Source organism: Ranitomeya imitator, chromosome 3, assembly GCF_032444005.1.
Source record: "Ranitomeya imitator isolate aRanImi1 chromosome 3, aRanImi1.pri, whole genome shotgun sequence".
Lineage (NCBI taxonomy): Eukaryota > Metazoa > Chordata > Amphibia > Anura > Dendrobatidae > Ranitomeya > Ranitomeya imitator.
The window spans coordinates 28113384-28135732 of NC_091284.1; the positions used below are offsets into that span (position 1 = coordinate 28113384).

The following is a 22349-nucleotide window of genomic DNA, read 5'->3' on the forward strand; positions in this document are numbered from 1 at the left end:
TGCCAGTCCCCTTAGGGGACTTAAAACTATCATCAGCTGATCTCTTGTGCTATACATAGTAGTGCATTAGCACTATGTATGGTAAAAAATCATGGTCTCCTATGAACGCTAAGCGGCTTTCACAGGAATACCATCATGATGACTGGAACATATGTCTTCAGCAAATCCCTGGCCATCATGGAAACCTATTGGTGTCCCGTGATCCTTGTATGGGCATGCCAATAGCCCTGTGGAATGCTGTTCTCCCATGCCGGTGCTCTTTAAATGCCACTATCAGAGATAGGAGCTGCACTTCACCCTCAGCTGTTATAAGCAGATGATGGCTGAATAAACAACCTGTCACGGGGCTACCGCGGCAGAGAGGTCCCAGAGAACCGCAGCGCTCTTGGCCTCATTCACACACAGTGAACAGAAGCTCTTCACCTGTATTCTGACCTGGCTGCTTTGTGCCAGCAGTGCATGAGTTAACCTTATTGCTGAGTTGCTGAGAGCTGGGTCTCTCTCAGCTGAAGTGGATTTTGTAATCTGATCCTCTATATAGACCCAGTCCTGACTTCAGCTATTGTCAGTGATCAGTTCTACTGCCTGGCTTGGAGGTTGAAGGAGCGTAGTGTTGGTGTTGGAGGTTTATTTACAGAGATTGGTGTCTGCTGTTTTGGTTGCATGTTAAACCTGTTTTCCTTCCTAGTTTTCTCCTTCTCTTCCCTTCTATGTGTTCCCTCTGTGGTTGTGTGAGCATTTGGTGAGTTTGAGACTTGTAGTTACCTTGTCTGTATACCCTGTTATTTGTTGTATTATTACACTGGTGCAGTTCACCTCCCTTGGGGGGGGGGAGAGGGGGCTACTGATAGGACCTGCACAGGAGACAGGGATATGCTGGCGGCTCAGGTCTCCTAACCATCATAGGTACCCTTGAGATAAGGGAAAGCCAGGGCCCCATTATAGTGGTAATAGTGGTAGGGAGTCGGGACAAGTGCGGGTCCCAGTACACCGTCCTGCCCCTTTATTGCCACTTACGGCGTGACACAACCATCATTTGCCAGGAAAGATGCAGGCTTGACTTTCGAGTTTTGCATTAAAGTCAGGAAGCCGTACGTCATATGTAAGAAGTAAAAAAAAGCCCCATCAGAGGTCTGTTTATTTTGACTTGGTTCCTCATTCTTGTATTACATAGTCAGAGACTTTGTGTAACTCCAGTAACACAGTATGATGCCTCTAGGCATGCTCGTGTTTCTCTGCAGCTGTGTACTAGGTGAGTGTTACTCTTTGGGCGTTCTATACTTCCAACTATTATGGGGGGTTTGCTTGTTACCTTGTTATAAGGTCTTGTACTTGGTATCTACCATTGATTTAGTTCTTGTGGTTGTCAATGAGGGGCTTCTAGTTTTCCGTAGTAGGAGGAACCCTGCGTTAGATACTACTTGTAATGGTTATTATCTTTAGTACCTTCCGAATGGCGCGAATGTCCAAGAAAGACAATGGCAGATTTGGTCACGCTTCCCACAGACGCAGAGATGATGATTTTTGTTAAGACGTTTGGATTGTTGGGTTATGTGCTGCACATTTCCATCTACTGATGGCATAAAACGAACATTCCTGTGCCTAAATAGGCTTTATTTATTGGGCAGTGGAACGATCAGTCGCATTAGGTCAAGGTGAAGGTTCCTAGAACATTCTCGAGTCCCAGTTTTTATTTTTTTCTCAAATGTCTAGTTCTTTGAGTTCCAATTAATATCTTACAGCTAACATCAGCAGTTTGTGTTAAAAGGTTGAACTGACATTACGTCACCATAACACCATAGCGTAAAATTGTGCAAAAGTTTTAGACAGGGGTGGAAAAAATGCTGTAGTGTAAGAATGTCTTAAAAAATAGAAATGATCATTTATATTTATCAATGAGCAAAATGAAAAGTGATATACAGTATCTCAAGGATCTAACATGGGTTTGCACATATCTTTACTTTACATTACTAGTTTTACATTGTTTGACTTTTGTTTCAAAAGGGTCAATACAGGTCAAACACACTGCAAAGAAAACTGCGAGACTTGGCGGCAACGTAACTCTGGAGTGCCAACTGATGACCAATGAATCAAATGTCATACAAATTACCTGGCATAAAGAATCTGGTAATTTTACCGGGGCCATGGCTACCGCCAGTAAAGCTTATGGTCAAAAACTTGTTGGTCACTACATGAATCGAGCAAAACATTCTTCGCACAAAAGTCTCAATATCTCAGCAATAACAATCAACCCTGTGACTCTGGTGGATGAGGGATGTTTTAAATGTATCTTCAATCTGTTTCCATTGGGAGCTTCCACTGGAACCATCTGCCTCAAAGTGAACGGTAAGAGTCGTCTCGGGGTAAAACCTGGAATTACTGGAAGAATTCTACTTAAAAGACTCCTTTGGAGATAATTTTTAATACTTAAATGGATTTTCCCACAAACAAAAAGTTCATTTTAATCTATAGATTTTGGAATAATTATAAGTTTCACAATTGGATGTGTTTAAATAAAATGTTCCTGTGCTGAGATAATCTCATAAATGTGCCCCTGCTGTGTAATGTGTAATGGCCGTGTCTGACTGTGCAGGAACATGGTCTGATCATACCACCGCTCCGGCTCAGGGGAGGATAAAAAAAAGTTTACCGAAATTACAGCACTGGATCGTAGCTGGTTCTTTTTGTTAGATAAAATATTTTTCTTTTTGTTTTTAACCCCTTACCGGCATCGAACGTACTATACCGTCCGATGCCGGCTCCCCTGCTTTGATGCAGGGCTCCGCGGTGAGCCCGCATCAAAGCCGGGACATGTCAGCTGTTTTGAACAGCTGACATGTGCCCGTAATAGGCGCGGGCAGAATCGCGATCTGCCCGCACCTATTAACTAGTTAAATGCCGCTGTCAAACGCAGACAGCGGCATTTAACTACCGCTTCCGGCCGGGCGGCCGGAAATGACGTCATCGCCGACCCCCGTCACATGATCGGGGGTCGGCGATGCTTGTGAATGGTAACCATAGAGGTCCTTGAGACCTCTATGGTTACTGATTGCCCGTCGCTGTGAGCGCCACCCTGTGGTCGGCGCTCACAGCACACGTGCAATTCTGCTACATAGCAGCGATCAGCAGATCGCTGCTATGTAGCAGAGCCGATCGTGCTATGCCTGCTTCTAGCCTCTCATGGAGGCTATTGAAGCATGGCAAAAGTTAAAAAAAAAAGTTTAAAAAAATGTGAAAAAAATAAAAAAAACATAAAAGTTTAAATCACCCCCCTTTTGCCCCAATCAAAATAAATCAATAAAAAAAAATCAAATCTACGCATATTTGGTATCGCCGTGCTCCGAATCGCCCGATCTATCAATTAAAAAAAAGTATTAACCTGATCGCTAAACAGCATAGCGGGAAAAAAATTCGAAACGCCAGAATTACGTTTTTTTTTGTCGCCGCGACATTGCATTAAAATGCAATAACGGGCGATCAAAAGAATGTATCTGCACAGAAATGCTATCATTAAAAACGTCATCTCGGCACGCAAAAAATAAGCCCTCAACCGACCCCAGATCACGAAAAATGGAGACGCTACGGGTATCGGAAAATGGCGCACTTTTTTTTTTTTTTTTTTTTTAGCAAAGTTTGGAATTTTTTTTCACCACTTAGATAAAAAATAACCTAGTCATGTTAGGTGTCTATGAACTCGTACTGACCTGGAGAATCATAATGGCAGGTCAGTTTTAGCATTTAGTGAACCTAGCAAAAAAGCCAAACAAAAAACCAGTGTGGGATTGCACTTTTTTTGCAATTTCACCACACTTGGAATTTTTTTCCCGTTTTTTAGTACACGACATGCTAAAACCAATGATGTCGTTCAAAAGTACAACTCGTCCCGCAAAAAATAAGCCCTCACATGGCCAAATTGACGGAAAAATAAAAAAGTTATGGCTCTGGGAAGGAAGGGGAGCGAAAAACGAACACGGAAAAACGAAAAATCCCCTGGTCATGAAGGGGTTAAACAATGTTTCACTGCAAAGAAAGAATAATTTGCAATCCCATGCTGTAACATCTGTACACTTTTTTTCTCCCTCCCCCCATCCCCGGCCAGAAACTATGGTATGACCAGTCTACGTCCCGGCAGGGTCAGACACAGCCATTACACAGTACACAGCAGGGACACATTTATAAGATTATCTCAGCACAGGAACATTTTATTTAAACCCATCAAATTGTGGAAATTATTATTATTCCAAGATCTATTGATTAAAGTGAACTTTTATTTGTGAAAAAAAAACCTTTAAGTGCATGTATTTTTGGCTAAAAATGAAACTCAGAATTGGATTTTATTGAAATGTCTCAATTGTTTGGCTTCTAGAACCTTTGTTGATCACTGTAGAATGAGTTAAAAGTATATGCATGATTGAGATTGCTCTCTGATCTGTAACCTTTATCACCCTTCCCGTGGACCATCCATCTTCTAATTCAGATTTATGATCAGATGAAAGTTGTAATTCAATAAGCTTGGTTCTTCTTTCCCCAAGATCATCTGTTGGAGGAAAGTGATGAGAGCCTCCTGCACATTAGATGGTTGCAGCAAGATCCTTTTGAAATTTTGGCCAATGTTGAACTAATCTAAGGACGTTCTATTGGACTTTAACTTTAAGCTTGGCAATCATTTTAATTTCCTATTTTTTATATCCAGAAGAACAAATATTGGAACCTAACCTGGAAGTACATGAGATTGGTCCCCCTGACATCCGGGACAAACTGTACATTGTCACCTGCTCCGCCACTGGGAATCCGGCTCCCAATATCACATGGATGCTCCCGGAAAACCTGAATACAGCTCCAGAACTTTACTCTTTTGTCAACCAGAATGAAACCGAGACGGTTATAAGTAACTTTACTTTGAACATCTCCAGTACCCGATATAGTAAGGTCCATGTAATCTGTGTGGTCCGTCACCCTGCCCTTGACTCGGAGAAATATCTATCAACAGATATAAATGGCACTGGTAAGTATTAGAATATTTGATTAAATCAAAAGTCAAGCTTTCAAAAAACATGTATGTCTCATGGGACCTCTCCAGTTGCCTCCAGTACATGCATAGGTCCAAAGATGAGTAAACACTTTACAGTGTTTGGACACTTTTGTTGTTCAGTTTCTTACTAAAATTTAGAGATGAGAGACTGAAATGAAACTTGATTTGTCAGATTCGGTCGAATTTGGTTGGGGAATTTGATTCACGTCCATTTAACTCAACGTGAGTCAATTTGGCCAAAAAGCGTATTATTACGCTCTATGAGAACGTAGAGCAGAATAAATGGAGAGGTATAAAAAACAATTACTATACTCCCCCTTCCCTCACCTGTACTCGTTCTCCCTGAATGGTCATCCTCTGTATCCCTACTGTCTACTGTCTTCTTCACTCTTTGATGCCTCCAGCGATTAATGGACCACAAGTGATATCATGACGTGAATTACCCTACGACACCATGACGTCCCTTGTGGCCAAGTCAGTGCTAGAGGTTCTGAAAGATGAACATGAAAAAGAGGACCGCAGTCGGAGGAAGGAAGGAAATTATTAGCATACTGCAGTACCAGCAAAGATGAGGCATTAGGTGAGTATATTGTTTATTTTTTATTTTTTTACCCCTTTCAAACTCTGAAAAGAATCTCAAAAAATGGCGGCAATTCTTCTTTTGACTGAATCGCAAAAAAATGTCAAATATGACTTATTATTGTGAAATTGGAATCATGTTAGTTTTAACCCCAGTTGTTTATATCGTCTCTACTAGGCTTCAGCACCATTTCTTCCTGCTGCATATTTTCTTCAAAAGCCCGGTCTACTTGTGAAACATTAATATTTCTAGAACAGGAAACAGTACTACTGTGTTTCAGAATTCCCCACTAGACCAAGTTCTGCTTACACATCTCTGTGTTTTTTAAGGGGGATGTCCAGGATTTTTATATATATGATTATTTTTTTTGGATAGACCATCAATTTTAAGTAGACATCCAACACCCCAGTACCCCTCTGATCAGCTCTTACCAAGTCCCGTAGTGTTTGCAGCTGGAACACCACAGTCCTGCTTAGTGGTCGTTCACAGGTATGGTGGATATCATCAATTCACTTCATTGGGTGCTGAGTTGCACACTTTATAAAAAATAATACCAGCTAAAAGTTGATCGAAGATCAATTTTTGGACAACATGTTTAATTTATCCATCAGTCTCTTTTAATGATTACGAGTTCATTGTTGGAGTAAGACTGCCGATTAGATTTGGAAGAATCAATTTACAGAACTCTGGTCCATCGGCCAGGACAGTAATCTGTGATCGTTGGACAGGAGCACTGCAAATTTTCTTATCTCAAAGTATTCCCAGCTCTTGTTTTGATCAGTCAAGCTGGCTAATCAAAAGAGGTACCGGTAATGCCAGTATGTAAGGAGAATTTTCAGCCCTCTGATCTTGCGGTCACAGATTACTGACCTGGCCGATGGACCGATTCTCTCATCCCCAGTGCCAGTTTGAGTAGTGGTATCTGACAAATGCACATATTAAAGCCATGTGCTCTGACTACAAAGAAAATTGATTCAAAGCAGATCAAATTTGTATCAAAGTTTTATGAATTTGCTGAACCCTTTGAATTCCAAAGATGTGTGATTTGCTTTGCGGGAGAGCTTAAAAGTTTCTCATCAAAAATTGAATCAGCCAGAGGAGGCGGACATGACCACACATGCATCTGAGCAGGATTCCCCCAAATCCTTGCCATTTATCAAATCAAATTCCATAGCACAGCCAAGCATTAGAGATTATAATAGCCTGCATAAAAGCAAAAACAGGAAATGCAGCAGCCAATTTGGAGTGATTATGGATAGTGAGAGGACATCACAACTTAACCATAGAGATAGGAAGAGAAAGCCATAAAACATTTAAAAAAACTATACAGGTAGTGAGAAGCAATGAAGAAGAGTGTGTTATCACCATTTACCATCTGTGATGACACAGAAATTATTCTTAAATAGGTCAAACATATTTCTGAGTAGGTCAGGAGACATAGGCCATTGTTCATATGAGCCTGAACGTTGACTCTTGAACACTTTTTTACCCTCACCCTGTGTTGTCTGCCCATGAGGAAGGAGAGCGGGTGTTGAGTGGAATAAGCCCTGGTCCATGTGGTCTTTCTAAAGACAGCCGGGCCAGCAGATAAGAGAACCCACTGACCCTCGTTCCTCCACACCATCTGTTTACCAACCGCCATATATGAGGTTACTTGCGAAGGCTGTTTTTATGTTAAAGACCTTGATAAGTGTTCACTACAGTGGTAGGAGACCTCAAAGTGTTTACACACACCTTTTAATTGATGACTTTGCCATTCATTAAAAAAAAAAAGAGAAACAGGTGAATTTTAATGCAAAATATTTGCTCGTCATCACTTGTCAGAATGTCTCTATAAAAAATAACCAATCCCTAAACTTGGTATAAAATCCAATAAGTCAGCTAAGTCATGTGAGGGACTGTCTGGTTCTTATATGACCTCACACGTTTCTCACATTTATTTCGCAGGAAATAAAGATTCAGACTGGAAGTTCGCGAGTACTTTCATCATCGTCTTCATTATCCTGATGTTAAGTTTGGCCCTAATAATTGTGCTCGTACATATGAAGAAAAAAAGCAAAGTGAGTAGTTTACAATGCCCAGCTTCTTCCAATATGGAGGTGTAGTATTTATAATGCTGTAATGGAATGGTCAACCTCGCATTTACACACAAATCCAGATCTTTCCGTAGTTATTTGCGTTTCCCCGACTTGTATTCTCCTTTTGTCGTAGTCACCAAACTCATCATACAGAGTGAGGTCTACTCCACTCACATCATTGGCTTACAGTCAAACACAGCACTACACAACTTCTCTTCATACTCCCTAACATTCCCAATGGGTCTCCGCCCAACCTTATCTGGTCATTTTGGCCCTATCCTGGTCTCTGCCTCAGTACCGGTCTACATAGTAACATAGTAACATAGTTATTAAGGTTGACGGAAAAATTTAAGTTCATCTAGTTCAACCCGTAGCCTAACCTAACATGCCCTAACATGTTGATCCAGAGGAAGGCAAAAAAAACACATGTGGCAAAGAGTAAGCTCCACATTGGGGAAAAAAATTCCTTCCCGACTCCACATATACGGCAATCAGACTAGTTCCCTGGATCAACACCCTATCAAGGAATCTAGTATATATACAACTTTATACTGCAACATTATACTAGTCTCCTTCTTAGGTCCCCATCAATCTGTCACCCGTTTGCATCACTCATGTCCCGACCCTAGTTGGAACCATGGTTCTCTCAATAAAATTACTTCCCTGGGGTTTTAGTTGTGACTCTTGACTAGACGTCTCTACAATGCTGTCCATTCTCTTCCAAAGAAGACGACTAGGTAACAGAATACTTTTCAGGATCACACTATTCACTCTATACATGCACTTCCTCTGCAGTACAACACACGACCTCCGCCCACTCTTACTAAGTCATGTTTCTTTTATGATGGTCATTGCATCTTCAGGCGACAAACTGTGCATTCTCCCAGCTCCCTATCTCACAGTGTCACATGTCACACCCAATATCAATTAACCCATTAAGAACAAAATTATAGTATGGCACTTGTTTTGTACAGAAATATCCATTTATGAGTGTAACTCATCCAAAAAATATATAACGACAACATAAGATATTACAAGATGGGTCCTGTACACAGCACACACAGAAATGAGGGATTCCTTTCTCTACGTAGCCAGATTCCTGTCACTACATAGTGATATCAACTTCCTGTTTGTGGCACATTAGTATATGGGAGGGGGAAAACTTTTCAAGATGGGTGGTGAACATGGCGGCCATTTTGAAGTTGGTAATTTTGGATCCAACTTTATTTTTCAATGGGAAGAGGGTCATGTGACACATCAAACTTATTGAGAATTCCACAAGAAAAACAATGGTGTGCTTGGCCTTAACGTAACTTTATTCTTTCATGAGTTATTTACAAGTTTATGACCACTTATAAAATGTGTTCAAAGTGCTGCTCATTGTGTTGGATTGTCAATGCCACCCTCTTCTCCCACTCTTGACACTCTGATAGCAACACCGCAGACGAAATGCTAGCACAGGCTTCCAGTATCCATTGTTTTAGATGCTGCACATCTCGTATCTACACAGCATAGACAATTGCCTTCAGATGACCCCAAAGATAACAGTCTAAGGGGGTCAGATCGGGAGACCTTGGTGGCCATTCAACTGCCCATGATGACCAATCCACTTTCCAGGAAACTGTTCATGTAGGAATGCTCGAACCTGACACCCATAATGTGGTGATGCACCATCTTGCTGGAAAAACTCAGGGAACGTGCCATCTTCAGTGCATGACTGAACAGTTTCCTGGAAAGTGGATTGGTCATCGTGGGCCAGTTGTATCCAACACAATGGGCAGCACTTTGACCGCATTTTATAAGTGGTCATAAATGCAGTAATACTCGAAATGGGAAATACAAAATTCTCCCGGTTGAAGGTCAAAGTGGCCATAATGTAGTCTGGACCTGTCCTCTATACTGCCCCTTTTCTCGAACTAAGGACCTACCTAGTAGAGAGAAGGAGAAATTACTTAAAGGGGTTGTCTGACCTTAGGCTACAAATCTGCAGTCACTCTATATGACTGCCGACTTGTGAATCCTCACATCGCACGCACTGCATGCTGTGTGGTATGCGTGTGACCGTAACTACGTGACTTGCATACATGTGGTCACATACCAACTAGATGGGCATGGCAGCGCTGATTGCAAGTGAATTGAGTGAGGATGGACAATGTCTAGTCAGAATGTGGCAAGAAGTATGCAAATCGCATACTTGCAGTCACATGACCGCCCACTCCCGTCGTCGGCCTTGGAAAATACTCACAGAGCTCTTGATGTAGGTATGCACAAGTCTGTAGTCACAGAGACTTGTAACCTAAAGCCAGACAACCCAATTAATTAATTGCTTTTCCTAAGGAAAAATCACTAATTTATGGATAAACTTACAGCGTAGAAAAAAGTTTCCTGTGTGTAAATGAGGAGTACAACAATTTCTGGCCATTATATATCTTATATCTTGCATTTTTCACTAGTTTTCCCCTCTGCAGGCTCTCTATCATTTTCAGTTGTCTCTGAGCTGGTGGGTTTAGACCAGCGGCTATAATGTCTCCCATACATAGAAGCAGTATTTTTAGATGCATTAAATTCGTGCATGTTCCATAGATACAGTAAATGCAAATGGAAGTTCTACATTTACGGTAGACTCTTCTCTATTTGTTTAGTGGTTAAAGCAACTAAACATTTCACAAATTATAAAATTACTGCAAAAATATAGTGCAGCATTCGTTAGGTCTTCCTCCTAGAATAGTTTCTGCAGAAAAACAAATGTGCCTTGAAAGATGGTATTAGTTTGACAATTCCTCTCTAAAATTAGATGTACCCATAACAAAAATGTAAAACGTATAAATTTATCATAATTTTTTCATTTTAGAGTAAAAGGATACTGGAGAAGCGACCTGATACAATAAGCACTGGACGTCTTCTGAGGACTTAATCTCCAGACTGTTACCTGGATTTCCAGTCATGTTCCTTCAAAATTATGGCACCATCCCAATATATCATCAATGTTGCATTGTAATTGAACTTCACAAGTTGGTCATTATCCCTCTTTCTCTCTACGGTAAGGAAAACAGAGCAGAAAAGGTGTCTGGACCCTATAGTGCAAGTGTTTCGAGAACGGGTCTGAATTAATAATGGATAAAGGGGCAAAACATCTCACAGGTGTCTCCAAAATCTTGTAGAAATCCTTCCCAGAAGAGCGGAAGTCGTTAAAATGTAGAGGGGGCGACTCCATATTAATGTCTAAGGGTGTAGGATCCTGGAAGAGAAATGTGTAGTGGTCCCGACAGTTTTATCCAGTAATGAAACTCTTCTACCTCTTATGTTCGCTCTATCTCCTCGTTGATTGTAAGCTTTTGTGAGCAGGACAATACTCGTCTTCTTTGTTTTACCATAGCTTTTGGTTTTGATTTGACATGAAGTTTCTGATATTTCTTCCATACTTTTCATGTGAAAGCTATTTAGAATTACTGGTACATTTATCTGTAAACTTTTATTTTTCTATTATTTATTAAATAATTTATTAATTACTTTTTTATTTTTTTTTTTTTTTTTGCCTTTACATTATTGGGAGAAATTTTCATACACAAAATGCATTAAATGACTGTATAAAATTTGCAAAAAAAACTGCATAAATGAAGATCTACAAATATATTATATGTTCTTGACACTATTTATTACAAATTTTTGGAGAAGGGTTTTCTACGAAGGCTCTCAAAAATTGTGAAAATTTATTTGGAATATTCAATTTTATTGGAACAAATGATTGTCGTGCATGTAGACTAGGTATAAGGACGTATAAGGGATGTGCACTGCTATAATACAGAAGTGAGCATATGCCGCCAATATAATATATGAAAAATCATGGCATGTTTCATCAGACTACATATTATGGCCTCTAATCTTCATGGCCGCCCTTTCCACATTTTTCATTAATAAGAGTCTCTGACACTCATTCCGCCGAGGTGACCACTCTAACAAATCACAATGCCTTGTTTCTATGTGCGGCCTACCTAATATTGCTATTCGGCCCCGTGCACTCAAGCTTTGTTCTGCGGAGGATGGGCCGTCGGTGTACATTGCCATAAACTCTTCATTGCCTCTTTTCTACTGTCAAGGAACATCCATCTATCGATCACGAAATATGAATAATCTATTGTAAATAACAAAGTAGTATCAAAACGCAAATAATATCCAGACGCTTTATATTGAAATCATTAAGTTAAATAGGCTTCCATGTCTAGACTTAGTGCAAAACACTTAGCAGTTCCCAATAAACTGCACCTTTCACATAATAACCTCTGGCGTAAAGGCCAACTCAGGCAGCGAATCACAGCCTGAGTATTCAGGTAGCTTTTGTCCCTGCCACTAATGTGACTGCTTCCTTCTGATTAACCCAGCTCTGTCATGAAACTGGGCTCTTCCACAACACTGCGCTCTGCCACAACTTCACAAGTCTGCCTTCTCCTGATTATCCAAGCTCTGCTACATTGTCGGGCTCTGGTATCACCACCAGTGATGAGCGAGTATACTCGTTGCTCGGGTTTTCCCGACCACGTTGGGGTGATCTCCGAGTATTTTTGACTACTCTGAGATTTAGTTTTCATCACCCCAGCTGAATGATTTACAGCTACTAGCCAGGCTGAGTACATGTGGGGGTTGCCTGGTTGCTAGGGAATCCCCACATGTAATCAAGCTGACTAGGCTTGACTAGGCTCTGATGGGTGCAATTGGGTTTGGAAGAAACAAGGGAAAAAGAGGCTAACGGATCGAGAGGGACAGAAATGTCTAATTCGGTGAAGGAAGCCTGATGATACGCGTCTTTTTCACAGCCAAAGGCGTTGGATACTTGACCAGGATCGATGGTGGTCTCAATGCTGAGCATATGTGAGTATCCTACAAGACGAGTTACTTCCTACATTCGAGTACTATGGCAGGGGTGAAAGCCAAAGGTGGATATATAAAATGCTAACAAAATAATAAAAAATTAAATTTAGATCTTTGGGCGCAAAACTGTAACAATGCAGTCACAAGGCAAGTATCTGCATAACTAATCATATGCTAAATAGCTGTAAGTCGTATTTATGTATGAGATATCCAAGAAGATTGCCTACAAAATGATGGTAGTTTCACGTACGAAGCAGAAGTGAATGTTGAGATATGGAGCCTGAAAGTCAAAACTTCAAAACATTGCTACCCTTTTGCTCTTCACTGTAGATATATATACATACAGTTTATGTGTGTCTACACATGTCATGACTGTTGACAAAGTAAAAAAATGCCGTCTAACAACATTATGTGTTTTCTTGCTTAAGTTGGAAATCTGCTCTTGGGCTCAAAGTCACAGCCCGAGAAGAGGTAAGTAACTTTGTGCCTCGGCATTTCATCCATTCCTTATATAAGTCCTCTTCAGGTTCACTGTTCATCATTAATAAAATATATATATATATATATTTTCCTCATGACTGATGTTTAATTTTTTGCCAATAGGGTGATCAATCAGTCCTGTATCTCAGCTTTCTTTTCACTGATTTCTTATGACATTTCCTCTTATTAATCCTAATTACAGTATATAGACCATTGTTTCACTAGACCTTCACACTCACAGAAACCAGCCAGGCATTTATTTGTGCTCTGGTAACATTCCACTGTTCTTGTCAATCTAGTTTTTTCCTCCTCAATGAAAAGGGAATCTGATAGCGGTAGATTCTGTAATTTCATGGTTGTGCAAACAAGTTTGGCTGCAGTTTTCTAACATAGAAGTTCCTCCACTCTTATCATCTTCTGAGGCCACACTAACTATGGAGCAACTGGCGATGGCGTCACCCTCTCTGGACTCAGCAGGGTAGTTAAAGGAATTGTCCAGTGAAAACAAATTATCGCCTATCTGCAGGACTGTTGATAACTTCTCGATCAGTGGAGGTCCAACAGTTGGGATCACACCGATTGGCAGAAATGGACAGTTTTTTCCCCCTTTATAGAATCGAGTGGCAGAGTCAAATCAAACAATATGTAAAACAAGGGAACCAATCAACAAATTTATCCTGTTTATAAATATGGCTATGGAGCGCCTCCAGATGCAGGGCCGTGGGTTACTCGGTACCAGTCCTCTCTGTCTCAGTTCTGGGGTTGTCATGGCGGCTGGACCCGGTCCGTGACCCTGCTAAGGGGCGTCCAATGAAAGGGGGTGATGAAAGTCGGCTAAGGTTTCGTGACGCCACCTGTGGTATTCGGTCAGGGTGACCGATGCTGCTTGGGGCTCACTGGCGTGATGTAACGGCAGCTAGATGGTATACCTTCCCACAGGTGAAGTATATCCCCAGGGCTTCCCGGTTGTGTAGGTGGTGATGGTGTGAGGACACAGGGTTGCAGTCTCTTTACCTTTTACTGAAGGCTTCGGGATCCTCAATCCAGAGCACTGCTAACTGGGCTGTCTGAGACCGGCCGGTCCGAAGGCACATCCAGAGTTCCCTTTGCAGGTGGAAATCGTTGCCTACCACTAGCGCCTGTGTGTTGTAGTTCTTCCCTGCAGAGCATTCGGGATAGTCCTCACAACTCTCGTGTTCGTTCTTTCTCTCTCTCTCTCTCCGTCCCCCAAGTTTATCTGGATAGGACGCACCCATTTGATGGGAAGGCTTGGAGCTATTCTGGGACCCTAGAGACGCCCTTCTCCACGCTTGCTCCCTATGTCTTCTTAGGTGATGTATGATAGACAGCCAACCTATAATCAACTGTCCTGCGGTATTTGAAGTAATGTTTGAAGTCAGTTACTCCCTCGGTGTTCCGGTCACTGGCTACGCGCCTCAGTAGGATGTTGCAGTTCTCGGGGCACGACTCCTACTGGCTCTCCTTTGTGCTTTGATCTCATTTCTCACTTTTCCACAATATCCTTCTCTTCGTGTCCTTTCTTGGGATACCGCCGCAAGATAGTGCAGGCGTGGTTCCATCACTTTCTACTCTTTCTGCTAGGCCCCTGTCAGGAACCCACCCCTGACAGGTCTTCCCTGGAATCTCCCAGGCTGCGTTCTCTTCTAACTTCCTATCTGACCCCTAGTTTTACCAGTGTGAGAAGTGGCCTAATACATAGTGCCTTTTGCTCCCCCTAGTGGCCGGAGTGTGAAGTGTAATGTGTGCTGGTGATACCTGGTCAGGTGAACTCCTTTAGTGCAATCAGACATAACATCACTCCCCTTAGTGGCAGAGCGACATTACTGCAACGACCAGGACTCTGGGGCGCTGCACTCCCCCCCCCCCCCAGAAACATGTTTAAATATTTTAAATAACATTCTAATCTACTGACTATAAATAATTTCTATTACCCAGCCGGGTATTCTACTAAGTGCAAATCTTTGAACAATAATTTAACTTCTCCTTTAAGGGCATATAGGCTGAACCCACTAAAGGCTTACTATACAACGCTACAGTACAAATCTAACGTCTTCTTCATTTCTTCTAACTTCACACAGATGCAGGACCGCCTGGCTATTCGTCCGGGCCTACTGCCTCTCTTCTTCTTAGTTCACAGCAACCATCTCTCTATGGTTCTCAGACTCACTAACCCCTACGGGTTCACTTTCTAGCTCTCTAGCTACATGGCATCTACTATGCAAACATTATCACTGTCTTACTACTTAAGGCATCATTATCAAAAGGCAACAAATAACATTCCCTTTAAGAGGGGAGATCAGTCTTCTCTGAGGTAGTGCAAACAGTCATCAAGTCACTAAGAAACTGCAAGACTCAAGAAACTTCCACGTCGTCATCAGGAATCGTCTCTTCGCAAAGTCTTCTTTCCTTGTAAAACCAGTAGAGAGCACCTTTTTTGTCCAGGTAATTGGTCCAGGATAAAGTTTCTACAATTGGTGAGCTAACTTAGACCTTTGTGTGAAAATCAGAAGGCCTGTTCATGTTTGGTTTACACCCTCATGGCCAGAAGTAGCCTGTAGGCTTCACTTTTCATTCTTTTTCTAGTTTTGTTGCATTCCTCTCTGCTGGAAAAAGAGCGCTTATGTGGCTGGAAGGTCCTACAATCTTAGCTGTGGACAGAGCTGAATCCATTATGGCCTATGTTACTGTCCCCATAAACTGAACTGTATGTTCTTGTGCTTATCCAAGAAGAGCAAGCAGTGTGTCTAATACAGGGACTGGAACAAGCAGTTGCTGTTCACGTTGGTCTAGATGCAAGGGTTTGATGGAGTCAGACGCTCTGGGTTCATGAAGACTCAATCAATTGTGTCGGACGAGTGGCGCGTACTTCTGTGTGCACCTTGCAACAACTTCTACACCATCCCCTGCTGGAATTATACTTGTGGCTTAGTGAATGCCTCTGTTTGTCATTAATTTGTCGAGTGGTGGTGGCCATGTTCCTGGTATAAATAGATCAGAAGTTGCAATATTTAGGTTCAGCTCTGAGTTGCACCTACATTTTGCAACGTTCACAGCTTTTATGTCATAATTCTAGTGTGAAAGCTTTTAGGCACTGGAGGTAGGAGTTGATACAGGAGACGGCCCAGTCTGTAATCCCCAAAAAAGGGGAGTATTCGACTCCCCTTTCAGTTCTTTAGATTTGCTCGAATTCAGCCTGGAAACTTTATTCGAAATGCTGGTAAATGCAATTTAAGATGCTTTCAGGTCACTCCAGAGTGGTAGAAATAAAATAAAAAAGATTATCACCTCTCCCCTCACCTGTTCTGACACTTTTAGCCTTGTCCTCTGATAGTCATTATGCCTCAGCGATACCATGAAGGTCACGTGAGTCAAGAGGAAACTCCAGTCAGAGAAAATCAGAAGGAAGTCAAAAGGGGAACCGCACAGAATAATAAAATATTATTAACTAGCACATGAGTTACAAGCAAAACTATGGGTTTTTCCATTTAGTGTTATGTGAAGAACATGAAGTAATGAAGTCATGAAAATCCTGATGCTGGTGTGAGCTGCACGTGCTTTGTAAGTAGCCTTTAGGATCTCATAAATGAATATATTCTACATACAGTAGTGGTGTAATGCAGGTGTCTGGGAGCAACGCACAGAGGCACGAGGCGGAAACAGTCAGGGGATAATTGTAGTTCTATTTATATACAGTGACTTCAAATAACTGAACAATTAGTGTTAGCAACTGGCAGATTAACATTCAAACAAAGATAACAATAAACTTGAAAAAAGGAAGTCTTTCTAGGTACGGCATTAATGTTCTGTTCATGACAGTGCTGGGAATTGTGGGAGTTGTGGGAGTCACCACATGAGGTCTGAGGGGCAAGTTCCTTAGTTCCTTAGTTGATGTAAAAAGACATAAATCCATGTGACACATTCATTCCTGCACTAAGACTGTCAAAGGTCGTCATCATTTTATATTCCCAGACTCTTCTGTCTCTCTTAGATTTGAAGTTACCTTTTAATACAAGTACGGTAATTTCATGTCCATAATGTTATGATTCGGGAGACAAAAATGTATTGCCACAGGTAGATCCACTCTTTTTTCTCTTATTGTATGGCGGTGAGAGTTCATCCTTGTTCTCAGTTTCTGCCCTGTCACCCCCACATACAGACTCCCAGTTGGACATTTAGTACAAATAATTAGGTACACCACATTAGAAGTGACGCAGCGGAAAGTACCTGGGATCTTGTAGTCCTGATGTGAATTGGGGATCTTTATCTTGTCCGTGGTCATTATAAATGGACAGGTTTTACATTTTTTCTGGTTGCAAGGAAAGGTTCCTGCAGCTGTTGGAGAGGACAGGGCGCTTCTGAAAATGATGCTTCTTAGATTTGGGGGCTGCCTAAAACACAGTAGTGGGGGGTCTGGATACATGGATTGTAATCAGGCATGTTTTTGCAGTAAAGGTTGTAATTTCCGAGCAGCTCCCCTTAGCACCTCCAGATTTGGATTGTTGGTAACTACTAGAGGTACCCGGTTATTTTCTTCTTTAGCTTTGTAATGTAGCAGGTGATTCCTTGATATTCTGGTGGCTCTTCTAATCTGGTTTTCAATTGTTCTTGGATGGTAGCCCTGATTCAAAAAGGTCTTTCTGAGGCGACCAAGGTGCTCATCTCTATCCATTGGGTTGGAACATATACGATTGTATCTGATGGCTTGGCTGTAGACAATGGAGTTTTTCATGTGTTTTGGATGGAAACTGTCCCATTTAAGGTATGTTGGATGGCCGATTGGCTTCTGATACAGGGATGTCTCTATTTCATTGTTCTGCAGCTTAATGATGGTGTCCAAAAAGTTAAATTCAGTACAGGAGTAGTTGAGTGTCAAGTTGATGGTAGGATGAAATTGATTAAACTGTTCATGGAACGTCTTTAGCTGTGGCTCAGACTCCGTCCAGATGATTAAAATATCATCAATGTAGCAGTAGTACGTCAGAGGCCTGATGGGAAATGAGGACAAAAAGTCGCTTTCAAGCTTGGCCATGAAAAGATTTGCATACTGTGGGGCCATTTTACTTCCCATTGCTGCGCCAGTCTCCTGTAGATAGATCTTCTTGTCAAATTCAAAGTAATTGTGGGTGAGGATGAATTTTATAAGTTTCACCACAGAATGTGCATCAGTCCCTGTGTTTTCTAGAAAGAATTTGCAGGCATTTAATCCATCCTGGTGTGGGATATTGGAGTACAAAGATTCCACATCCATGGTGGCCAGGATGGTTCCTTCTGGTAGAGGACCCATTACTGATAGTTTATTCAATAGGTCAGTTGTGTCCTGAATGGAGCTGGGTGTATCCTTTACCAGGGGTTTAAGAATACCCTCTACCCATCCAGATACCTGCTCAGTAACGGTGCCCACACATGAAATAATTGGTCTTCCTGGATTTCCAGATTTGTGCATTTTGGGAAGCATGTAGAATGTCTCTGTTCTTGGACTTTCTGGTATCAGTTCATTGGTTCTTATGGATTCGTCGGGCAGACAAGATACCAACTTGCTTAGTTCCTTGTAATAGTCCTGTGTAGGATCCGACTCCCAATTTTTTGTAGTAGCGTGTGTCCATAAGTTGTCTGTTTGCTTCCTTCATATAGTCCAGGGGTGTCAAACTGCATTCCTCAAGTGCTGCAAACAGGTCATGTTTTCAGGATTTCCTTGTACTGCACAGGTGATAATTTAATCACCTACACACATAATGATTGCAGCACCTTGTGCAAAGCTAAGGAAATCTTGAAAACACGCATGGTTTGTGGCCCTCAAGGAATGCAGTTTGACACCCCTGATATAGTCTGATAGGTGACTCTGGTGGCTGTGGGGACAGGCGCTGCTCCATAACTCTTGGAATCCCCAAGGCCTCTTCAATGCTTCTGCCTCCTCCACCTCTTTTAGGGCCTCCTCCTGTGTCCTCAACCTCTGCCTTAAAGAGACACGCGTTCCAAAAGTGCAGTGTTGGACACGCGTTCCAACATTGCCTTAATGAGACACGCATCTCCACCACCAACGTACTGCAGAGCCAGGGCTGCAATCAGGCAGTGTTAAAATGTATATGCCGTGGAGATCGTAACCATACAGCTGAAGAGTTGTGGAGAGCTCTCCTGGCCAAGTTTTAGCAATGGCTGTCTCCTATGAACCTGCATCCACAGAAGGCAGTGTCCGATAATGGAGTGAACCTGGTAGCAGCCCTACACCGAAGCAAACTCACACATGTGCATTGCATGCCTCACATCCTCAACCGGGAGGTACAGCGTTTTCCCCATTACTATCCTGGCCTGGGTGAGCTGCTGCAGAAAGCTTGTATGCTGCGTGCTCACGTCCGCTGTTTGCACCCCTCAGGTCAGCAACCTGCAGCGATACAGAGGTCTTTGTCCATACTAGTTAACAGGTTAGTATGCGATGTGCCAAAGGGGTGGAATTCCACTCTGCACATGTTGCAGGGACTGTGGCAGCAGCAATGGGCCCGGATGCAGTATGTCATGTTGTATAGCCTGGGCAAACACGGTACGGACGTGTTCCATATCACGCTTGCGGAGTGGGCACAGATTAATAACCCCTGCACCCTTCTGCACAGTTTTGAAATGGCTACTGAGATGGTTAGTGCTGATAATACTTTCATCAGCATCACTTTTCCGGTCATCTACATCTACTACGGAAGGAGGTGGTGGTCCCAGTGGAAGAGGAAGAAGCAGAGGAGGATGCGGAAGGGATAACATTGTCTCAAAGTTCCGGACTATCATCACATAGGCGGGTGCCAAGGGATGGTGGATTTCTGTGATGGAGAGGGGCTGGTAATACCGGAGAAACTGCTAGTAAAGGCACAAGAATCAAGAAACAAATGGAGAAGGAAGAGGAGTAAATTTTGCCAGATGCTTCTAGAGCGCCCCCAGACACAGGGCTGCGGGGTACTCGGTACCGGTCATCTCTGTCTCGGTTCTAGGGTTGTCACGATGGCTGGACCCGGTCTGTGACCCTGCTAAGGGGCGTCCAATAAAAGGTGATGAAAGTCGGCCAAGGTATCGTGACACCACCTGTGGTATTCGGTCAGGGGGACCGATGCTGCTTGGGGCCCGCTGGGGTGGTGTTATGGCAGCTGGATGGTATACCTTCCCACAGGTGAAGTAAATCCCAAGGGCTTCCCAGTAGTGTAGGTGGCGATGATGTGAGGCGAAGTTAATAACGAGGACACAGGGTTGCAGTCTCTTTACCTTTTACTGTAGGCTTCGGGATCCACAATCCAGAGCACTGTTAACAGGGCTGGCTGAGACCAGCCGGACCGAAGGCACATCCAGAGCTGCCTTTGCAGGTGGAAATTGTTGCCTACCAACTAGTGCCTGTGTGTTGTAGTCCTTCCCTGCTGAGCACCACAGGATAGTCCTCACAACTCTCTTATCAGTTCTTTCTCTTCTCCGTCCCCCAAGTTTATCTGGATAGGACGCACCCGTATGACGGGAAGGCTCGGAGCTATTCTGGGACCCTAGAGACGCCCCTCTCCACGTTTGCCCCCTATGTCTTCTTAGGTGATTTAAAGTAGACAGCCAACCTATAATCAACTGTCCTGCTGCTGCTTGAAGTAATGCTTGGAGATAGTTACTTCCTCGGCGTTTCGGCCACCGGCTACGCGCCTCAGTAGGATGTTGCCATTCTCAGGGCACAACTCCTACTGGTTTATCTCCTTGTGCTGTGATCTCGTTTCTCACTTCTCCACAGTATCCTTCTCTTCGTGTCCTTTCTTAGGATGCCGCCGCAAGGTCGTGCAGGCGCGGCTCTGTCACGTTCTGTCCTTTCTGCTAGGTACCTGCCAGGAGCCCACCCCTGACAGGTCCTCCCTGGAGCTCTCCCAGGCTGCGTTCTCACTAACTTCCTATCCAACCCCCAGTTTTACCAGAGTGTGAGGAGTGGCCTAATACATAGTGCCTTTTGCTCCCCCTGGTGGCCGGAGTGTGAAGTGTAATGCATTACTGTGATACCTGGTCAGGTGAACTCCTTTAGTGCAATCAGACATAACATCACTCCCCTTAGTGGCAGAGCAACATTACTGCAACCACCAGGACTCTGGGGCGCTTCACTTCCCGACCTGGAAATGGACCCGCGAATGCTGGAGTATTGAAACACACTTTTACACAACATTAAAAGAGGTTTTCCCCAAAACAGCACTGAGGTACACAGTGTGCATCGCAGCTCAAGACTTCGAACCTCCGGCACATCAATTCTTCAAAACATTAGCAGCAGCAACAGTGGTGTAAGTGACAGAAGCAATTTCTGTGAGTACTTTGACACATTTTTAAACCAGCTCATGCATCAGCACCACATAGTTCAAGTCTGACACATGGTGAACGCACGGAGAGGATGGTGCAGGAGTATTCTCAACTCAATATCAGTACCATTGGGGAGGGTTTGGACCCTTTGACATTTGGTTGTCAAAAATGGATGAGTGGCCTGAGCTCACCTCACAGGCTTTGGATGTTTTATCATGCCCGCCAGCCAGTGTTCTCTCAGAACTTGTTTCTAGTGCTGCTGGTGGTGTCCTGATGGATAAGTGCTGCCGGCTGTCCCCTGAAAGTGTAGAAGGCCTAACTTTCATCAAGATGAACAAGTCATGGATCTCCAGGGACAACATAATCGTAGACTGTACAGATCAGGTGATGTTGAAGGTTTTAGTGTGCTGCATTGATCTTGCATAATTGTAGTATGTGGTATCTTTACTGTGGCTTCTGTGCCTGCTGTGGCTGCTGCTGCAGATGTTAACACTAGTTTGTGGAAATATGAACAATCATGGTTGTTTTCCATTTGCTGGGTTTGCTGTAGTGGAGGACATGTTGGTCCCTATTATACTATTTCTACTCTGGTGAAATTGATGCCACTTTGGTAGTGTCTGTCACTAATTTTCGGAAGTGTGCAGACTCTTGGTTATGTCTCCTTCATGTGTGTTGCCTCAAGCAGTAGGCCTCGGATACTCCCATCAGCCGCTCCTGCTCTCACTGTTATTAGCGGCAGCAGGTGTTGGATAATGGGAGCAGTAGTCCCATCAGCTGACACCAGTGACCGGAGGTAAATTTCACACCTCCGATCACAGCTGCGGGCTCACACTGTCTTTTGACAGGGTGGGAATCGCGTCTGTGTGATCGGCGGTGATGATTTTACTGCCGATCAGAAGCAGTGTTTGCCTCGCTGTGATGCACATGGCAACGTGGCAAACACTGGATGTTCGGATGTTTGGGCCCCCTACTTGATCTTCGGGCCCCCATTCAAGTGAATGAT

General features: G+C 43.0%; 2 protein-coding genes across 2 annotated transcripts in view; both read left to right on the forward strand.

Moving 5' to 3' along the window:
- The first annotated feature begins 1165 nt into the window (after positions 1-1165).
- Positions 1166-11199, forward strand: LOC138672550 (OX-2 membrane glycoprotein-like). Its single transcript, XM_069760637.1, has 5 exons — positions 1166-1252; positions 2005-2346; positions 4694-5005; positions 7560-7672; positions 10542-11199. The coding sequence occupies exons 1-5, from the start codon at positions 1207-1209 to the stop codon at positions 10602-10604; spliced, it is 876 nt and encodes a 291-aa protein (XP_069616738.1). The 5' UTR covers positions 1166-1206; the 3' UTR covers positions 10605-11199.
- A 5285-nt stretch (positions 11200-16484) lies between these two features.
- The window catches only part of LOC138672549 (uncharacterized), a 56117-nt gene continuing 50252 nt past the window's right edge, over positions 16485-22349 (forward strand). Inside the window, exon 1 of the mRNA XM_069760635.1 lies at positions 16485-16615. The gene's annotated coding sequence lies outside the window, so the exon portion shown is untranslated. The remainder of the gene's footprint in view (positions 16616-22349) is intronic.

What these genes read in the sequence shown, in the direction of transcription:
- LOC138672550 (XM_069760637.1), top strand. Translation starts at nt 1,207, where the DNA reads ATGATGCCTCTAGGCATGCTCGTGTTTCTCTGCAGCTGTGTACTAG. An exon ending in TCTCTGCAGCTGTGTACTAG is followed by an intron (nt 1,253 to 2,004) that starts GTGAGTGTTACT and finishes TTGTTTCAAAAG; the next exon opens with GGTCAATACAGGTCAAACAC. An exon ending in CATCTGCCTCAAAGTGAACG is followed by an intron (nt 2,347 to 4,693) that starts GTAAGAGTCGTC and finishes TTTTATATCCAG; the next exon opens with AAGAACAAATATTGGAACCT.